Source organism: Haliotis rufescens, unplaced genomic scaffold (assembly GCF_023055435.1).
Source record: "Haliotis rufescens isolate VD_foot unplaced genomic scaffold, xgHalRufe1.0.p SCAF_53, whole genome shotgun sequence".
Lineage (NCBI taxonomy): Eukaryota > Metazoa > Mollusca > Gastropoda > Lepetellida > Haliotidae > Haliotis > Haliotis rufescens.
The window spans coordinates 2352303-2368231 of NW_025964257.1; the positions used below are offsets into that span (position 1 = coordinate 2352303).

The 15929-nt window shown below is 40.2% G+C and overlaps 2 protein-coding genes across 7 annotated transcripts; both read left to right on the top strand.

The window, feature by feature from the left end:
• Positions 1-3850: 3850 nt before the first annotated feature.
• Positions 3851-15927, top strand: LOC124125233 (hemicentin-2-like; the record flags this gene model as incomplete). Its single annotated transcript, XM_048385008.1, has 12 exons — positions 3851-3892; positions 4402-4486; positions 4663-4968; positions 5176-5403; positions 5669-5953; positions 6149-6304; positions 7195-7305; positions 10893-10947; positions 12525-12868; positions 13220-13474; positions 13715-13999; positions 15692-15927. Coding segments are annotated over exons 1-12 (2388 nt in total), but the record flags the coding sequence as incomplete, so codon positions are not given.
• Positions 5149-8175, top strand: LOC124127344. Of its 6 annotated transcripts, XR_007218546.1 has the most exons (8): positions 5152-5466; positions 5669-5953; positions 6149-6304; positions 6614-6632; positions 6779-6831; positions 6937-7032; positions 7195-7305; positions 7503-8175. XR_007218546.1 is itself a non-coding variant. In XM_048385079.1 (4 exons), exons 1-4 carry the CDS (start codon positions 6717-6719, stop codon positions 7523-7525), a joined length of 345 nt encoding a protein of 114 aa, XP_048241036.1. In that variant the 5' UTR covers positions 6656-6716; the 3' UTR covers positions 7526-8175. The 6 variants fall into 6 exon arrangements, 1 of the variants encoding a protein (XP_048241036.1); XR_007218545.1 differs by having other exon boundaries at positions 5149-5466; positions 6149-6632; XR_007218547.1 differs by lacking the exon at positions 6779-6831.
• Positions 15928-15929: the final 2 nt, after the last annotated feature.

Here is a 15929-nt window from a genome sequence, read left to right on the forward strand (position 1 = left end):
CCAAACATTGACCATAGCAAGTAGATGAAAGGAGTGAGTGAGTGAGTGAGTGAGTGGGTGGGTGGGGTTTTACGCCGCTTTTAGCAATAAGCCAGCAATATCACGTCGGGGGACACCAGAAATGGGCTTCACACATTGTACCCCTGACGGGAATCGAACCCGGGTCTTCGGCGTGACGAGTAAAAGCTTTAACCCCCAGACTACCCGACCGCCTTAAATGAAAGGAGCTCGGTCACACCATGCTGGTCATTCGCATGTCTTTTTTTATGTCGCATTTGTCACTCAATATTTCAGATAGCAAATAAATATATTTTCAAAATAATTACACAAAACGCTTTGAGTATCTCATTAACATTTTAAAAAAGATTGCAGTTGATTTCTGGGACTTTAACCTGTTTCTATTATTTTGTGCAAAGCAGCATTTGTCGTTGAACCTACAGGAGGAAACCGGATCAGCCAGTTTTAGTTCTTAGTTTTTACCATAAAGTCAGGTATTGCTATCACTTATCCAGATGTTAGGACTGCAATATAATGATAAATAATTCACCTTAACTGAGGAGGTGAGGTGATGTGAACTGGAGTTTAACGTCGCAATAGTATTGCCCTTATTTAGCGACGTGCAATCGAGCTTGTGTGTGCGCGCACGCGTGTGTGTGTGTGTGAGCGTGTGTGCGTGGGTGCATGAGTGAGTGTGTATGTGTATACTTGTTTGTACAAGTCATAAATTCAGACATCCATTGACAACCAACTGAGATACAAAGCCTCGTGTTAACATAGATACTCCACTCAGAAACAGTATCCTGCCTCTGTGCCACCGACAAGGACGTGTTTTATCTTAAAATCCGAACACAAAGCAGGGTAACAACAATTACCATATTTTAATGTGTTTTGGCATGACGCGACAAGGCATCGAACCACGACCTTCAACTCTCTGGGCAGATCTTCTAATCACTAGATCACAGAGTCGGTCGTCTTAAAGGAACAAAAACACATGCATACCACACAAGTGACAGTGTATACCTCAACTCTTGGTAAATATAGGCAGGACGAGGGGAGGTCGAAATCAGTGATGAGAGGTATCTTGTAACATATAGATCTAGATATAACAGAAGACTCGGATGAGGATGACGCGGAAGAGGACGGTGATGTGAAGGATTCTAAAGGAGACTTAATATAAGTTGGTCCACTGCCAAATAATCGTGGCTGTAGTTTTGTGTTTTTGATGACAGACGTGTTTTCCAATTATCTTTGGCTGAAACATCTGAAGAGAGGAAAAACGAAAACAGCTTCATAGACTTCAGATTTATGATATTGATTATGATACAAACAAGTGTTGTTTTCATGCTGTTCCTAGATTAAGAATACAGAATAACTAGTTTGAATTAAGTGTACATGTCAACAGTATTGCATCTATTTATGTATAATACTTGTCACAAACGCACGTCAGGTTGCAGAAATAAATCATTCCGATTTGTGACTTAATACAAGACAGTGTTACATTTCTTTTTTCAAACAACGTTATTTGACAGACATGGTAAGCATGTGTTCAGTTTGTCCACGTGTTAGTTAACTCCATTGGCTCGAGTAGCCACTTAATGTCGGCACTGTTATGTTGTTTCATGACTTATATCCAGAGTCATTCTGAAAACGATTTCCGTGGCCAGATACTCAAGATTACACATTTCACTAGTTCAATAAAGAGACTAAGAATACATGGACATGCATAACTCAATCAGTTTCTCCTTCCTTGTTACAACATTCTGTATTGAAAATATACCAATTTCTTTTGAGGTTAGTAATGGAGAATAGCAACGCCTGATGATAACCATTCTCAAGTATCCGCATATCATTCCATTAGGCGTAAAAGGCAAATAGCAGTGGACATTATATGAATGGATCACTGAGGACCAGTGCTAACACTGGATGTTCATGAAAAGACTAAGTATGTCTCCCCCCACCGGTAGCGCCCGCCATTCCTGCTTTGCGGTGATGGTCTATGAACAAAACAGATGATCACGTGCCACGATCACGAACTACCCAACCTTATTGGTAAATCATGAAAGGATACTCGTCTTCATCATGTCTACATAAGCACACTCATACAATCCATACGTTTACAGTAATACCCAACACCAATATCTGCTACAAGAATGTGTGACACACGACCTAGTGTGTTGGTTTGTCGTCCGCGTGACCTAAATCAATCATTCATTGAATACCAAAGAATTCCGAACAAATACAAACTAAGAATTATTTCACGTCTACATTTGCCCGTTCATGCAAGCCGGAAGTTAAATACATTGTACTCAAGCGGCAATATTTATTACTTCTGACACATGACCTAGTTTCACACACTGCCGACATGTCCATGTTGTATACACGTGTCGTCTTCACAGTTGTGACTATCTTGCTGGACATATGTCACAAACAAGTGGGTAAGTATGTGTATCTGACTGCTCGTACTTTTCATGTGTTAGGACTTATTGCACGTTGACGACATGAATCTCACACTCCATTTCCCACAAATATCTTCACTGAAAATAGAACCAGGAAGTAGATTGCCCGCGTATATGTCAGCGGGTAGGACACTCCTGCAGCTATATCCCTGAACCTCTGCATGTTAGTAAGTAAGAGCGTGATGTATCTATGTGGTATTATAGTGATGAATATATACAAATCATACCTTCATATACCGAATACATATGTACTTTTATCAGGTCAAACGGGATAACAGAAGTTTTTTCTTTGAGGGTCAATCAGTGAGTTTAACGCTGGTTTGAACAGTATTTAAGTTACAGCTCGGCGTCTCAGAAAGCTACAGTTTAGCCACGTCCTGGACATTCACTTTGATGAAACCCAGCAGCGCAGGTGTGTTGCTGACAAACCAAGAAACATAATGAGTGTGAACTGCTATTCGAACCCAAAATCATATGTATCTTGAAAGGCTAAAAGATGCAACACTGCATTGTTGCAGACAACTAAGACACATGTTCCCCTAAGCGTGAATAAATGTGACATCAAATGTGTAGTAAGTGATAAAAGCAGTCAGACAAGTGGAATACCGGACAGCAGATAGTTTTGCCTTTCAATGGTCCTTTATTGACATTCACATGTTGTTAGCAAGTTTGTCACTTTAAGTTGTTTACAGACTGTGTCAATATGGTGGAACATCGGGTTGGACAAGTTACAACATGTCTACTATTGTTTCAGTTACTGCCCAGAACTACCAGCTGACGTCATCATGTCGAGGTTATGTGCAGGCAGGGGGAAGCTGTACTCTGATGTGTTACACTGGAGAACCTTCACATACAGCTATACAGTGGCTGAATGGCAATGCATTCTACATAGTACGCCAGGGTAGCTGCCGCTCCACTTATCTTCCAGCTAAGTACACCACCTCCTGTCCAAGCTCCACAAACTACACCCTCACCATCACCAACGCCGTGTACGACAGAGACAAGCTCAGCTGGAGGTGTGACTTTCAGTTTGGAGGCAGAGAGAGTAACCGGATACAGATGGATGTTCCAGGTAAGTAAGTTATGTGTTTGTTTGGTTAAGCTACAGTGCAACCATCATTATGGGAACATAGAGCGTAACCGGATACAGATGGATGTTCCAGGTAAGTATGTTATGTGTATGTTTGGTTAAACTACAGTGTAACCATCATTTTGGGAACAAAGAGCGCAACCGGATACAGATGGATGTTCCAGGTAAGTATGTTATGTGTATAGTTGATTAAACTACAGTGTTACCATCATTATGGGGACAAAGAGCGTAACCGGATACAGATGGATGTTCCAGGTAAGTATGTTATGTGTATGTTTGGTTAAACTACAGTGTAACTATCATTATGGGGACAAAGAGCGTAACCGGATACAGATGGATGTTCCAGGTAAGTATGTTATGTGTATGTTTGGTTAAACTACAGTGTAACTATCAGTGTAAGTTTCACTGTGACATATACACATGCAGTAAATTTCAAACTGACATATTGATAGAACTGGTTTCAAAGTGAGATATGCACGCAGTACGCTGCAGGGCATAATGTCTTATAATTTGCTTCCTTCCTCATGTATGCAGAGCTTAGATTGTAGTTCTACCAAGACACGCCATACGTCACAGTGGTAGGTACTTACGGATCACACAAACCGTGATACCTTCACTAGAACCACTTCATATGTAGACAGTGTCTCCAAACTACCGCCATATTCCATAAAGCTGTGTTATTATTCCAGTTCCTCTGAGCAGTGTTACCAAGGACCACTACATCTGTCTCCTGTGTCGCTGTCTCCAACCCACCGCCGTCCACGACGTTGTACAGAGACGGGATCAGTGTGGCCACCAGCCCAGCAGCAGTAGAGGGATACACTGGCTGGACAGCCACCATCAACTACCAGCTGACAAGGCACCAGTAGGAACTCCCTGTACTACTGCCAGGCATCCAACAAACAGACTACTGTCAACTCTACCTATTCCTATCCGGAAAGTAAGCAATTTTATAAATGACAAAAACATAACCATAACCTCGCCAAAACATCATAAGTACACTGGATACATTGACTGATGCCGATGATATTGACACCAATACAAAGGACTGTATGATATTTTGTTATATAATGTATTTTCATATTAACTGCATCGTTGAATTCACTTTCTATGCAGTTGCTGTCAGCAGTGTGTCTCTAACAACCATCACATCCGCCAACCAGGAAGTTGGATCTGCTGAGGGTCAACCGCTGACCTTGACCTGTGTGACCTCGGCCAGTTACCCTGCTGCTACTGTCACGTGGTACAAGAACAGTGTTGAGGTAACAGTGGGGATCTCCAGTAGCAACACCGTCACATCTGGAGTGGCTGTCCAGGCAACCAGTGCCGTGACCTTCACCTCTGTGGTGAGGTCAGACCTGGGTCACACAGTCTACTGTAGAGCCACCAACATCCACACCCCCTCCCTAGTACAGTCTGACAGTGAACAATGAAAACTTGACAAACTGAACCGTCAAGTTCAAATGGAAATTGCATGGTGCACTGTAAAGACAAGTTATGTTAGAAGATATTTGTAACTATTGAAAGAACCAAAATATTTGACACTCGTCAAACCGACGAATATGGTATTGCACAACTGTTTGAACAACACAACATTGTAGTTATACACATGATATTACTATATTGCAGACGGACCAGAACAAGTTGGTTTTACACAGTCAGACAACGCTGTAGCTTTCGAGAAAAGAAACCTGACCTTGACTTGTACTACCACTGCTTATCCCAACCTGACCTTCACCTGGGACTACAGTGATGGAACCCCTGTAGGTGGCAGCACGGGGCCTGTGGCAGGATCTTCGACCCGGTGGTCCCAAACTCTCACCTTCAGGCCAAATAAAGACAAGACTGCTGTGAGGTGTAAGGTCAGAAACACCAGTACATCAGCAACTCAGGCTGGTTTTGCGTCTCTGGAAGTCAAGTGTGCGTTTTCAAAAGTGTTGCCAATATATTAATAGAGTTTCAGATTTGCATTTAAAGTACATTTGAATGTTTTAGATCATAGATAAATATAGGGGGACAGCAGAGTGATACATAAAGAGGCTATTATCACTGACTCTTACATGGACGGTGGATACTGTTCGACGAAAGGACTTGTTTTGCAAACTTATCATGGTTGTTTCAGACCCACCACCTGTCCCTCCTTCCATCACAAAGTTTCAGACTCTGATGTTTGAAGGAGACCAAGAGACAATCATCTGCTCGGTGACAGGAGGAAATCCTCTAGCTACTATCACGTGGTCCTGTCCAGGCACTGGATCAGCATCGGTCAGTGACAGTGGTCAGACCAGGACATCTACCCTCTCCTTCACTGTCAGCAGGAGTCAGAACGGTCAGCAGTGTCAGTGTCTGGGGGCGTGGCAGTATGGGGGATACAACCAATCTGATGTCAGGACCTTCAGTGTCAGTTGTGAGTATCTCAAACTGTTTCTGGAGGGATTGATGGGTACAATTGGTAACTCCACATCATTCGGTTAAGAATGGAGTATAAAGCCTGTCTGATGTAAATGACACCTCCTTTGTCACACGGACAAAATACAAAACTATGTATTCAGTAAACATGAAGTCAATACTTTTTTCATGTGATACTCATTTTATACTGCAGGTCCCACAAACCCACAACCACTCAATGCCGAATATAACATGGCAGGTGTAATAGCAGGAAGCACAATAGGAACCCTCCTTCTTACCTTGCTGATTGGAGGACTAGTTCTGATTGTCCTCTATAGGAAGGGGTTCAGGTTTGGGAACGTCTTGAAAGGTATGTTGTTGAATTTCATTTTGGTGCTGCGATATCTCATTTGAATGTGCCGTCAAAAGATATACATGAATGATATGCGTTAAAGTAAAAGTTACCCAGGAATCTAAATCATCACTGACTCAGAATGAGCACATACAATTTAGGAATGTATATGAAATTCATAATAATATAAGAAATATGCACTACAGTTTATGTTCAGTCATTTACGTTTTACATTTCATATTTTCCATTTGCAACATGTTCCACATGTTCCGTCATTTGTAATGTTTGTATTACAGCATACTATAAAATGAATCATCTTTTTTTCAGGATCTGCTTAACCAAAAAGGTATACACAATGTATGAATTAAACGTTTTTAAATAAGTTCTTTTGTAATAAGATAAATGTCCTTTAAAATCAGAAAAGAATCATATGTTGAAGATGTTCCTTTCCATTATACATTGCCATAAACGGACCTCATGTTACTTTTGTAGGATCAGACATCCCGAAATTGAAGAAATGGAAAACATTGGTTATTCATCCTTGGGTAGGTTGAAGTCAGCATTGCTGGTCGGAGGATTAGTTTGGTCACAAACATGCCTGTGCCGACTCCGCGCTGAAGCCGTATTAATCGTATTCTGATTTGTTGCAGATCAGATCAACAGTCAAACTCAGTACTCAAACATGGATAGAGAGGTGTCGGAAAAACAACATTACACACAGTTGAAGATTTATGAAAATACAAACGGTAAATGGATAATTTGACGTTCTATATACAATAGCAGTTCTCACTCGTACACTCAGTGACGGCACTGCCCGATTATCGGCATGCGAGTAAACGTTTTGTTACGTTTAGACGAGTCTATGACATATAAGTTCTTTGGAAATGCGTTACCAATCATATTTTCAGTCGAGCTCAAAGCAGAAACAAGTACCTACGAAGACATGACAGAAGCTCCTCCGGTATCCTACGAGTCCATCGGAGCATCTCCATACCAAAACAGCGGCGCTCAACCTCAAGGTAACCACTACTTAGAATATTTATGCCCCTGAAAAGAATGACAGCGTGCATAACATATTGTACACACGGTATGATTCAAGTTTTAAAGAATACACTTATATTTGCTACTGTGTCCTGATGTTTACCCTGTCATCGTTTGACTTTTGATTATCTTGAAATTATTTTCTGGATCTTAATTCCATGTGATGCGTTTTCAGATCCTGACTATGGAAACAAGTGAACAAGCTCTAGATGTGATGACATAAATGGATAAGAATACACATTGCGTGAACTGAAAATTCTGTTTAACTTTCATAAAGTATTATTTATTTCAACATATGACTGTTATCTTCCAGTATTTACCGTTGTTATTTAACATATTATCTGCATTGCATTATATTAACACATAACACAAGATATTGTTGTATCCATAACACTTGCATGGGCTTTAGTGGCTGACACAACAAACTATCTGTCACTTAATTTGCTGCATTTTCTTTGTCACTTTTTCATAAGTTTGTTTTCAATGAGTGGATACATATACAATATTTATTATAGTATACTATAGTATAATACATATAACAATAACAAAGTTTGCCATTAGCTATAATTGTCCAAATAATGTTATGGTCTATATGTTAAATCAGTGTTCTGGTAATGCACGTCAGAAGTGATATGGCGGTCTGTATACATTTTATGCATTCTGTATCAATTCTCATTTTGCCTTACTTTTAAGGACACAATGGCCTGACTTAACGTTGTATATGATTAATTATCGCATTTTATTACCAACGTTTTTACTTACTACTGGTTATAAAGAGGTACGTCGTTCGTTGTCTTGTTTGTTTGGGATCCAATTCTCATAGGAAATAAAAACTGATTCACACTAAATAAATGTGGTTTTCATTGATGTTTTTCATTCACTGTTGTAAATAAAACCAATAACTTTTTTTTCATAGAAGGCTACTGTACGATTCCGAGTATATCATAAGCATGTGTGAATTAATCACCATGAAATAGCGATAATACCTGGTGTTTGACACAATTGACCCATATCCTGCAACGCCAGTTGCACCCATCGTGAAGAGAATTAATTGACTTTGTATTTCATGTATAACACCTTATTCTATGTTTACTTCATATCAATTTCTGCTGCATTGCTTGATTGTGATGATAAAATTTCTTTAAAATGTCTTCTCTCCGTTGCACAGTCATACACGCCACCGGACATCCTTTAATATATGAATCAATCAAGAATTCTGAATATTCATTTACAACCTCAAATAAACTGCTGTATATTGCCGTAAAAAACAACTTGGTTTCAAAATGTCAGTTTGATGATCCCATGCTTGTGGGCATTAGGGTTTCCAAGAAAGATATTTAACCCTGATCCCAAAGTGAAGAGGTTTTCAGCAAGAGAACACTTAAAATAATGTCCAGGACACTGACAACCTTTAGTGATCTCATGGTTTTGTCAGATTGTATCATACATGTTCGTCATATAATAAAGTTCTCAATAGTTTCAAAACATCGGTTAGTGTATACATAGTGAGAATAATGTTAAACGAATAGCTATGAGAGGAGACAGAATATTACAACTGTATAATCTGCCCTTTATCTATTCAGTCTCTTGACTGTCATGTTGACTGTGATAGTGAAGCCATTTTTGCTCGTGTAGTTGCTCTGAACACGGACGATTCACCTGTATGGGCTTTTTGTAGGCCGAGGTCAGTGACGCGGAACCGGTTAAATCGCGTTTTGTATTGGTCTTGGCATGTGCACAGACAGGGCAATGTGAAGAGTATTCAAGTCAGCAAAGGGACGGCTGGTGGTTGGGGCAGGATCAAATAACACAGGATTGTGAATTCAAACAGTCGGAATGGCATTCGTTTGGCTGCCTCCTCCTGTGTAAAGTATAGTGGCTGAATATTGCAATCTAAGGCAGGTGTATTGCAACAAACATACACTTACTTTTTCATGAACAAATATGTGTGAGTGGCGGGTTCTACCGGAAGAGCAGGATATGCTTATTCTCTTCACGAACACCTGGTGTCATGACAAACGATTATAGGTTTCAGGCTCGCAGAATAATTTATTAAGTAAAGCAACAAAACCCTTTTTTATCCAATAGAAATATCTGCATAAAGGTTAATGCTCAGTCATTAAACTTAGATATGCACTTAGCTAGCATGAAACGAGAAATGCAGAGTTGAATCATAAACTTTACATACAGTCGGTGAAGAGTTTAGAACTAGAAGATGCATTAGACAAGAGTGAGAGTTATTCACGTTACCACCTAGATATGACTGAACATCAAGTTGACAGGCTACGTTCACGCCAGTCTCCTGTCCAAATCATTGCAAAGTTCGAATCCAGGGATGACAAAGATGCAGTATTTGCACAGGGCACACCTACACTTGTGATGCAACCCAAATAAACAATGGATGCCCCACCCTTAGCTGGATTGTAAACAGACTTTAAAACAAGTAAGCTTTATTGGCTTCACCAGTTTCCTTTCGAGTATTGATATATTTTACCTGTTGGAAACATGGGGTTAAAGCATAAAGGATTTTGCACACATATTTAGCAAATATTATTTTTTCCAGTCGATTCGCAAAAAAGACAAAGAAATATGGCTGCTGTAGTTGAGGTCTCGCAGTTTAAATTAAATGTGACCTGTGTAAGTTATTTTCACGGGTCCATATAGAGTGGCCGGACACTATTAGTGTATCAAATATTGGATACGTGTTTTATCTATGCCCATATACAGACATCTGCACCAGTGTTATGAAATGCTGTATGATACCTGTGACAGGAAAAATTTAAATTGAGTATCTCATATTAGCAACCCAGGGTGTTGGAAATGAAGAGAAATGTATCTTTGTCCCGCAACAACGTATACTTGACTGTGCTTAACAAAACTGGCATTCACTTCTCACAGATAAACGATACCTTGTATTTTATTCAAACATGAAATCAGAACTTCAGTTTGAATCGTATGTCCAAAATATTAATGTACTGAATTAAAATTTAGAAGTGCATATGATACCTTTGGTGTTCTAAACGTACGTAAAGGTAATGTAGGAGATGCAGACTCTCTCTGCTCGCACTGTAATTGTCTCGAAGATGAACAGCACGTTTGTCTTGAGTGTCCTCTGCACACCGATGCACGTACTCATTACAAAGTCTTAACAAACAACCGAGCCCACTGTACGATGCTAATATTTTATTGTAAAATATTTGAGAATATTTTTCATCTGTCAAACTATATGTATATTGTATTTAGAAATAGAAGGGAAATGTGATGTTATCCCAAACCATGGTGCATGTGCAATGTAATATACCTGTATGATATATATGTATGTAATATGAGTCATATGGCCTTGAAAAACAATAAACCGATTGATTAACTGATACATTCACATCCGGAAAAAAACAACCCGTATTCAATAACAGACCGGATCTTCATCCGCAGTCACTGTGGTCGACAAATGATACTATTGTAGTGTTACCTATTCACTCAAGCTGCAACGCGAATGTGGTCTCAATGTTTACTCGGGTGTATTTATAAACCAGGAAGTAAATATCACATTATGAGGGGTGGCCAGCTGTCAACCCAGGTATAGGAGAACGTATTCAAGGAGGGACAGCCCTGCCACAAAGGTGAGACAATATATTGGGTCATGCTTCAAACACACACATTTTCAGATAGTTTAACCAGCGTTTAACAAAATCTAGACTAATTTGCTTGTGTACGTTTAGCAGCATGGATTCCTAGCTTCCCATAGGCAACTACTTATATTGATATTCAACACGCCTTACAGCACAGATAATAAGGTGCTATATATAACTAATGCTGATCTGTCATTTGAGTCAATAACTCCACTGGGAGATCAGTAAGGACGATGTAATCCGAGACTCAGGGGTAAAGTTTAAGACGACAGCAGTCAATGTTTTTGTTGTAGTTTGAAATAGGTTGAAATGGTACAAAGTTACAGTAATCACGTGACAGAAATCACACTGGGTCCGATTGAACAATGTTCCAGGTGCGGAGACCCGCTCTGTCCTTACTACAAGTTGACGTTTTTGGTGGTGGTGCAGGCGGCCGCAGCCAACGCCGGGTCTAGCCGTGCAAGCTGTCCGCCCCTGTGTGACCCATGTACATATAGATATGTAAGATCCGGAGACCTAGGGAGGTGTTAACTGACAGTAATAAATCACGCTTTGGATTAAGGGTTTTGGAGGCGATGTGCTGAATATTTGCTGTGTACATTAAATAGACAAACGAGATGGAATGTCGGTGCACTTTGGAAACAAATACTGAAGCAATTAGGTAATCATTTAGGTATGTTTGATCAATGAAATATTAAAGAAACCTATGGTTTCCACAATGACAAATACATCAAATGGATTTCCCTTTCGTATATGCCAACTTACTTCATGATCAGCTACTCATACACTTGATCCGTTCAGCAATATTCAGATGCATGGATATCATTAGGAACGTTCATCTTTCACAAAGGACACCAGATTGAAAAACTATATATGCACATATTTCATCAAGTAAAAGAAACTAGCCACACTTCTCTTAATTCAAGGTTATACACTTATTGAGTTTTAGTGTTTTAAACCCGCTTTCAACAGAAGTTCAGTTATATCAGGGCATGTCAGCTCACAGTGTAAAGATCCGACGTGACGTAGATATCACACTGTACCACTTAAACACCACGAGCACAGGCATGGTTCTGAGAAAACAAAAGTCCTAATGCGAATGAATTTTGGATTCGAACGTGTCATTAAAGGATGGAGACATGCTCACTTTATACTTTCACAACTTGAAGATATCTGCCACTTAAAGAAGTTATGAAGAAAAATTTAAAACAAAATTATTCATTCATACAAACATGCAACTTCACTATTCTTACAAGGCACAGGTAAGAACCCTATCAGATTATAACTAAATGTGTAAGTCTCGAGATGGAAATGTGTACTATTCTTTAGCAAAAAAATATTACCTTTTCAGAACACTCCTATCAATGGCGTCCCTTCCTAACGCGGCAACGATTTTGCTTGCAGTTAGCTTCATGAAAGGTATGTCAGGCTTAACATTAAATGACCCACTGCACATGTATTATCAATTAAAATTGTTTTGGAACCCAACTTGCATTCTCTCCAGAGTAAAAGTCTTATGTGAGAGTGTTCCGTGTTTCCGTGTTTAGCTCCAGATGTTGATGGGGCAGTGACAGTATCCGGGTCAGGAGGTACAGGGATACCCAACCAGCAGGCTCTGACACTAAGATGCAGCTACACTGTGACATCAGGGGATGTTGTTACTTCATTCGCATGGAGGAGGCTGGAGGGCAACTCTCCGCAGTGAACATAGTCTCAGGTTCAGTGACTCCCCAGAGAGCTGTGTTCTGGGACTCCTGGGGGAACAAGGGCGTGTTTGTTGGTGACTACACCTCCTCCCTGGACATCCAGCTGCATGCCAGTCACGTGACATCCAGCTATGCCGGGACATACAGTTGTCAAGTGAGTGGACTGTCAGGTTCTGGACGAGTGGATGTCACTGCCTCTGTGTTGGGTAAGTATATGATGGACATTATTATGGATAGAAGGGGCAAGGTTGACCTCCAGGATTACATGGACCATATGCATAGATGTCATTGCCTCTGCTGTGGTGTATGTATGTTATTATTATGTGTGTGTGTGTGCGTGTGTGCGTGTGTGTGCATTGGTATTATAACAGAAACATTGTTGGGGCCATTTGCCACATTTATCACAAATCAAAAGGTGCAATTTATGTCTTTAAGTAGCATGTTATGTGTACACAGTTATCATTGTGTAAGTGCAAGAACTGTTTAATTGTTGTGGGAACTGAAGGAGCTGTATTCATATGAGACACGACATGTGAAATGAATATTGAAACAAACAGGTGTCCCATCAATATCTGGTCTGCCGTCCATCTACCGAGTGATCGAGTCATCCCGTCTCAATGTGGACTGTAGTACCTACACCACACCAGGCAACCCTCCAACAACAAGCTACACCTGGACCTATGGTTCTACTGTCAGTGCTGGGGCTGTACTTGATAGAAGCAGAATCAGCAGGAGTCAGGGAGGAAACTACACCTGTACTGCCAGCAACACTCAGGGGTCAGACTCGGCCTCAGTCAATGTGGATGTACAGTGTGAGTAATTGCAAAATCTTCTCCAAAATGTAATTTATTATGATATTATACTAATGAATACAATTATTATCATTATTGTATAATTTGTATTTTGAACAAATCATGCCATAACAGTTTACATAACAGAGTGTTAGGAGTCATGTATGATTTACTGTAGAATAACAAGTGAATTTACATGTATTTTGCTAAAACAGCAGTCATTTTAATATCGCTTATGGATTTGTAATTTCCACCTTTCAGATGTTCCTTCTATATCCGGACTACCACCAGTTCAGACTGTCACAGAGTTCTCTAATCTAAGGATAGACTGTAGTACCTACACCACACCAGGCAACCATCCAACAACAAGCTACACCTGGACCTATGGTGGTTCTACTGTCAGTACTGTGGCGGTACTTGATAGAAGCAGAATCAGCAGGAGTCAGGGAGGAAGCTACACCTCTACTGCCAGCAACAGTCTGACACCAAGTGGGGGATCTCAACAACAGGGGACAGCAACAGCACAGGTCAATGTGGACGTTCAATGTGAGTCACGGATTTGCATGTGAATTTGTTACAGACAGACTCATGGGATACCAAATCCACATTTCGTATTTTGTTTCAAAGGATTATGATCCGTCTGTGACCTAGTTTGACAGTATCTCTGTTTAAATCAGAAGCCGAGGAAACAGTATTTGTAGTTGTGTAACAATATGACAGTTACAATATCTAGGTTATCATGGCTACCAATAGCAGGTAAAATACATGTATAACAATCGTGTTTACTATGTAAATGCAGACAATTCACTCATTCACAATCCAAATTACTCACAAGTCTCTTCACGGGCGGAAGAACTCTCAACCATGTATGGTGACATGCTGTATGCTATGGTGCCTAACAAACTGTCAAGCACTTTTAAATTGTCCTAAGACAACTCAGAATTACCGCACTAGGATAACAACAGTTTCTGTGTGTTCTTGCTACCATAGGGGGCACGGGTGGCCCAGTCGTCTAAGGCGCCGCGATTTGCTGTGCAGAGTTGCGTCCCTTGGGCGCGCCAGAAACCTATGATTGTGGGTTCGAATCCCGGTTCGCCCCGATTATGTTTCTAGGTTTGTCAGCACCATACCCATGCTCGTGGGTTTCACCAAAGTGGTAAACGTCTAAGACCTGCATCACTTCGGGCTTTCCTCCCGCATTAAGCTGACACGCCGTGATTTAACTGGAATACTGTTAAAAGCAGCGTTAAACCCAACTCACTCACTCACTCACTCACTCACTCTTGCAACCATATGCACTGTTGTCTTTGACAAACTCCAAAAACACTCTCTTCAAAAAGAAGAAAGGCAAAGCCAGATTTGTTAGAGATAGGAAAATACATTTATACGGTACAAGGTATTGAGCCAAAATGTTGTGGAGAGAACACTTGGTGATTGTGGTCGGTACATAGGAAATTCCAAGGACAGTCAGCTACCATCAATAAGGCAGATGTCCCCCGTTGGAATCGATGGCGGCCTGGCATCCTTCTGCCCATGGAAGAGATGGATTGCATGTCTTTGTTGTGATCATTTTGATCCGGGAAATTTGTCACTGATACATTTACATATTAAACATTTAAAAACAATAGTGATGGTTTACTCATATAGAAAGATTGTATGTAGAATTATTCTTTCTTATGGAAATTTGTTTGATGTCAAGTACAAAGATGTTCCTGTATTGCAATTTGAGCATATATATGCTTATGTTACCTCTCCTTTTGATTAAATAGTTTATTCCGCGTTATAGTTGGTTGTTGTATGGCTGTCAGTGTAAACATGAAGTCACAGGTACTAAATGAAATTGTGTAATACATCCCTCTAGGTATGAAATAGTCATATACAAATCTAAACTAGCGCTAGTATTGTGGTAAAAAAGTCCGTTGGGGAAGTTCGTTTCATAAAACCAGAGATAGACAGATTAACATGTTAGAAATGTGTAGTACATTATCAGTGTCTTTTTCAAAATCCTAAAAGGGTATCTGTGGATATGCTACATTTAGTTTCTTGCGGCTTTTCTAGGGTACAATAGTACAAGGACATTCATATCCATATGCACTACTCAACACTTAAATGTGGAAGTGCATGTGTTGAATTCAGTTATGGAACTCTTGTTTCTTTTCATACTAATCCATACACATGTCCACTCCAATGTAGAGACTATACCCTACATGTCAATACTGTAATGGGTTATATTTTCAGATCAGGCCAGTATAAGTATGTTTACTGCCAACTCACTCAGCGGCATATTGACAGTGAACGAGTCTGATCCGGTGACCTTGAGATGCCAGATTGATAGTAACCCAAGGTCAATCATCAGATTACTGAATGGAACTGAGGAGTTGACAAGGGCAGATAACTCCATGACAGCAGAATATAGACTGGAGTCAGCAGACTGTAGACAAAGAGGGAACTACTCCTGTACTGCCACTAACAGCAT

Coding starts and splice junctions, on each gene's coding strand:
- LOC124127344 (XM_048385079.1), top strand. CDS start 6,717: ATGTTGAAGATGTTCCTTTCCATTATACATTGCCATAAACGGACCTCA. Junction 6,832..6,936: donor CATTGGTTATTCATCCTTGG/GTAGGTTGAAGT, acceptor GATTTGTTGCAG/ATCAGATCAACAGTCAAACT. Junction 7,033..7,194: donor GATTTATGAAAATACAAACG/GTAAATGGATAA, acceptor TCATATTTTCAG/TCGAGCTCAAAGCAGAAACA.